At 43.0% G+C, this 5,271-nt stretch overlaps 1 protein-coding gene across 1 annotated transcript; it reads right to left on the minus strand.

Annotated features, from left to right (window-relative positions):
- Positions 1-538: 538 nt before the first annotated feature.
- On the minus strand, positions 539-4,052 carry FGF6 (fibroblast growth factor 6). The gene is made up of 3 exons (XM_058805869.1): positions 3,713-4,052; positions 2,686-2,789; positions 539-715 (listed from the first exon to the last, which is right to left on the minus strand). The coding sequence occupies exons 1-3, from the start codon at positions 4,050-4,052 to the stop codon at positions 539-541; spliced, it is 621 nt and encodes a 206-aa protein (XP_058661852.1).
- Positions 4,053-5,271: the final 1,219 nt, after the last annotated feature.

Here is a 5,271-nt window from a genome sequence, read left to right on the forward strand (position 1 = left end):
TATGGAATTGGCACCTTAGTGATCAAAGCAGGTTGAGGACTTTAGAGGACAGGACACAGTCTGTAGAGGGGGATGCAGGCAGATATTCAGATGGAGTGAACTGCCTGAAGCTCTGGTGAAGCAAAATCATCTGGTGATTTGGCCCATGATATGTAAACAGTTCAGTACAAGAGGTTATTATGTGAGGTAAATAATATCTAGTAAATCACCTATGATTGATTAGATGGTTGTCCACAGCCATTCTGCATCTTCCAAAAACTTCCTTTGCACTCCAGCTTGCATTTTTCTCTGTACAGCACCAAAGGAGGCACACAGCCATGTAAAATTTGTACAGAGTAGGAGAGAAGCAGCATTGTATTACATATGCTATGTGATGAATCTAGTACAAATATTTTTATCCAAATATACACATACATATAGAGATATCTTTTTTTTTTTTTCTGCAATGACCAGTATAAATACTTTACCTGGGAGGTTATTCCCCATGTGCAAAATGAAACAGTTTGTCCTGGGATTTAATCTTCTGTTTTGCTGGTGGTCATATTCTTGGTAAGAAGTGGGTCACTGTCATGGCAGGAGAAACCTTGTTCCCTCTCTTCACCCTGCCGTGTTTGCTCAGGGCTATGTAAGCGCCGCGGTGAACCTTGGATTCATATGCATTGTAGTTATTGGGCAGCAAGGTTTCCTTGAACTTGCATTCATCTTGGAAAACAGCCTAAGGAATAACAAGGGGAGGGGTAGGGATTCAAATCAGGTGCAATCAATTTTCCACCAAGGCCCAGGTCATTTTTCTCCCTTGTGTTTTTACACCAGGGCTCATTGCAGTGTGCGACAGGTGGTGCCGCAGCCACTGCGGCCAACAATAAATCTCCCTCCTCGGTGCTAATTTGGAGTCAGATGAACTCAGATGCCACCTGTCCAGATAATGGACTGTGTATTTCCTGTGGCAGATCGAGTTAATTCATTATAAATCATGGATTTCTTCATTTTATTTGCAAGTAATAATTTCTGTCAGCATCGCACCCTCTCTCCCAAACAACAGCTTTATTTAAGACCTCCCCTCTGCCAGAAGTTCCATCATTTATAAAAAATTATATGCTGGCTGTTGAAACCTTCAGAGCTTTTCCAAACAGCAGTGTCCAGGGACAACTGCTTGCTTTAATAAGAGATTTGATTTGCAAGAAATAATTTCTTTCTTAAACCATTAGTTATATTTAACTATGCAGCTAGTTCTAATCTGGGAAAACAGTTTTAATATCCTCCATGTCAAAACATGAAAATCTAAGGAGGGGGAGTTATCTGGGAGAGGAGGTGCAAGAGGACAAGCAGGAGACAAATGCAGAGGAAATTAAAAGAGAAAGCAGAATAATTCTCTGACTTCAAATGTCTGGCACATGAGATGCTACCAATGCAGCTCTATTTGGGCATCTGTGTGATAACACCATCCAAAGCCTGTAAGAGTTTGACTTAAGGCATTGTGCTATGCAGGGAAAATGCAAATCTCTTACAGTTTTTGAAAGTGTATTTGAAAATAAACAAAACTGTATTGAAGGTGGAGGGGGAAAAAAATCAAAGGGATTTCTGAAGCCGGACCCTGTGCTTTTTTAGAAAGACCCAGGTAAGTAAAGCAGTTGGACTTGTGGCACTTTTCGGGTGCTTGTGATCACTTGTGATTGAGAGAATATTCCTGAAGTGGGACCTTAAAGTGTGCCCTGTCATTATGAGTGTGAGAAGGAATCGGGTTAGTGATGGTCACAGGTCCCTCACAGCATTTGGCATTATTTTAAACCACTGCAATGCTTTGTTGAAATTACAGCTCTTCCAAAGGAAAGGACTGCTGTTCCTTGACAAAAGAGATTGCTACAACCAGTGCCATTCATTACTTTGGGATGAGCTGCTTTTGCCTAGTGCCCAGGGCCAGCCTCTTTCAAATGTACCTCCTAACAATCACTTTTTCTGCTGGGTATGGACACTGGAGATGTGTTGCTCACATCTCAGAGGTTAAACTGCATTTAGATAGCAAATCATCTAGATGAGGAGGATGGTGTTTTAGTATGATTTGCATACCATTGTTAATAGTTATTATTATTTTCTCACCCTTTGCAACTGATCTCACAAAACTGATCATTAAAATAACCCCAGCCACACATGTTGACCTTGTAGGGTAGACTTCCTATTTATTCTAGATGGTGTGGCTGTTTTTGGTAGGAAGGAGCATGTGGTCATTACTTTACTAAGGGTAGCTGTTGGAAATAGCTATAATTGTGCCTCTCCTACACACAGTGCAATGCAGGATGGAATCAATGGGGCTCAGCTTTGCTACAATGTGTTTGCAGCCCTGTGACCTTAGAAGAAGCCATCTAATTAATCTGTACTATTTGCAGAATATGTTCATTTTCCTAAGGTGTTCTCTGTACAGTCTTAAAGCTTTAAAATCCCAGTCCTGTAACAGCCGTGCTGCTTGTTGCATTAAATAGCACTGATGACAGCAGGCTGGGCAGGCTCCCTCTAACAGGAGGGCTATTTTCTCTGCTTGTAATCAGAGATTTCCATAAGGAAAAGATTGAAACAAACAAAACCAAAACAAACTAAACCCAAACAAACAAAGCAAAACACTAAACTGAACCAAACCACTTCAAAACCTTTTTGTATAAACTGTGAAAAGCTACTTGCACTTGTACTTACCGTCCCATACAACCTGCCTTTGCTGTTCATTGCAATGAAGAGAGCACTTTTCACACCAAGCAGACTTACAACACCTCTTTCTACAGTGGATATTTCAAAGAGGCCTGAAAAACACGAAGTTTAATAGAGTGTTATCACAGAAACTATAGCTAATGGGAAGCAATTTTGATATAATTTGGTTTTTTTTACACCCTAATGAACTTGTAATATATTTTTAATAAGAATTAACTCCCTAATTCAGCAAAATAAATATACACAGAGATCTTGTGTTTTTCTAAATGTCACAGGATTTGAAAATAATTATTCTAGAACTGTAGTTACATTCTGTATAAGCCTTTTGCTCTATCAAACTCTTTTGATCTGTCAACCTCTGGACCTTTTAAATAAGAAAATAAGATCTGTACAAATTTTAATGTAATATGCTATACTTACAAAAGGTTTTTTGCTGAGCCTTAAAGAAGTGTGGCTTGCATTTTGAAGTCCCACAGGACATTGCTGCAAAAGATTTCAGCAACTGCCCTCTACAGGAAATTCAAATCCATATGACTAATGCTTTCCTTAATTCTTAGGGTAACAGAACAGCACCCACAAGAATGAACAAACCAGGACCAGCAAACCCCTTCCATGGGACACACTGAGTGTCCCAAAAATACTGGTCAGCTGGGATTCAAGAATCATGCTTTGGCACTCCAGACTCAGCAAAAACCTCCCAGATTCAAAAGGCAAATGAGAAGATGAGGAGCAAGAAAATGCAGCAGAGGGTCAGGTTTTGACCTGGTTTGTCTTTTCTCATCTGTGCAGCAAAGCAGGTAAAAATTAATTCCATCTAAATTCGTCTAAGCATTTTGTGCCATGTTTCCGCCCGAAAAGTTCTCATGTTTATTGATCCCAGGGACTTTAAAAGGCAACAGATGTAGCACAGATTAATAATATCAAGTCACAACATTTGCACTCTGTGAAGGGTAATTACTAGAGTTCACAGCAATTAAGTGACATCTATTCTATTTCATTTCTGGATGCAACTCACTGTATTGGTTTTCATTGTGAACTCCGCTTATCCTTCCGTCTGGGAGGATTTGAAGGTGAAACCCGATGCCCACGTTGCAGTAAAGCCTCCGCTGCCTCTTGATTCCTAGCAAATAGTCACTCTCCCAGTTCACATCTGCCTTCTCCCCTGACATCCCAGCCATGGACCTGGACAGCAGAGATTGCCATCCTCTCTCCAGCAATGTGCCATTAGTTCTGCTTACAGCTGGGTGTGTGGCAGCAATCCCGGCCAGCAGGCCCAGGAGAAGGAAGGCAGGCAGCGTCCGGTGAGCGCCGGCGTCGCAGGACATAGTGATGAGAGGTCTTTGTGCCGTGGCCATCCCGTTCACCTCCTGGGCACGTGGTCAGAATTAATGGCCCTAAAAATACCGCCCTTCTTGTTTTTCTCCCTTCAGCATGGTGGCAGAGGCTTATTTTTGGAAAGCAAATAGAGCTTGCTGACCTGAAACTAAAGCCCGATAGCAGTTGGGTTGGGAGCAGAGACAGGCCAGCAGGACTGCAACTGGTGGGGACCATGGTTTGTAGATCCTGCTTCCCGCTGGGCAGCCTCCGTTATATTTGATTGAGCCATCTTTATAGTGCAGGGGCTGTCCCTGCCCACATCATCACTCTGACATCAACAGCCTGCCCAAGGTGAGGCTGCCAGGGCTGTAACACAAACCTGCGTCCTCCCTGCCTGCTGAGCTTGGAGTGCTGTCAGCCAAGACTGGAGGCAGGAGTGGGATTTCATTGGCTGTGGGAAGCAAAGGAGTCAAATTGTTCAGGGAATCAGAGGCCTCACAGGCAGCTTCCTTATTTAGAGAGGAAGGTGTAAAAACAGTTCTGGACCTCATCAGTGAGCAATGAGAGGTTTGCAGCCACTTCCTTGGTGGCACGATCAGCAGGTGCTTGTCGGGGCACCTCGATACTCGGGGACAATCGGCTTGAGGTGGCCACAGCTCTTTTTGTGCACACCCTGCAAAGCCAAGGCGCCTCTTACTGAGCTACCCACGTGCTAACCTCTGTCTGTGCCTCTGCAGGGAGTGCTCCTGGCTGGCTAAAGGAGAGGTAAGCCATGCAGCAGGGACAGAAACCCCAGCTCCTGCAGGTTTTATCCCAGTGGGAATTCTGCTGAGCAGGAAACACAGGCTGCAACATTGATCTTGCAGTGACACATAGATGGGAACATTAGGTCTTCCTGTTTTTCACTGAGGTGACTTCCAGATTATCACATTTACTTCCAGGTGATCACATTTACCTGGGGAGAGTATGTTCCTCCTGCAGGGGGGCAATAGTATTTGTAGGAGCAAGACAAGGATTTAGGTGGTGTGTTAAATATGAGGAAAAAGTGAGATGGCCACAGTTTCCCAGTGTTTCACTGTCTCCTTTTCTCAAGCCCAAATACTCACTATTTTTATAACTTATGACCATCTTAATTTGCCTCTCCTGCTCAGACTGTCTTGTTTCCCCTCATTTTCCACTAAAGCTGATTCAGCTCCTTTGGAGTTGGACAGATTAGACTTTTATCTCAATTAGTTTCACAGAACTTATCAAGACATG

This window comes from Ammospiza caudacuta, chromosome 5 (assembly GCF_027887145.1).
Source record: "Ammospiza caudacuta isolate bAmmCau1 chromosome 5, bAmmCau1.pri, whole genome shotgun sequence".
NCBI classification, from domain to species: Eukaryota; Metazoa; Chordata; class Aves; order Passeriformes; family Passerellidae; genus Ammospiza; species Ammospiza caudacuta.

Excerpts from the sequence above, each read along its gene's own strand:
- FGF6 (XM_058805869.1), bottom strand. The coding sequence starts at position 4,052 with ATGGCCACGGCACAAAGACCTCTCATCACTATGTCCTGCGACGCCGGC. Across the intron at positions 2,790-3,712 it reads TCACAATGAAAACCAATACA|GCCTCTTTGAAATATCCACT; the intron begins GTGAGTTGCATC and ends CGTGTTTTTCAG. Across the intron at positions 716-2,685 it reads AAGGCAGGTTGTATGGGACG|GCTGTTTTCCAAGATGAATG; the intron begins GTAAGTACAAGT and ends GTTATTCCTTAG.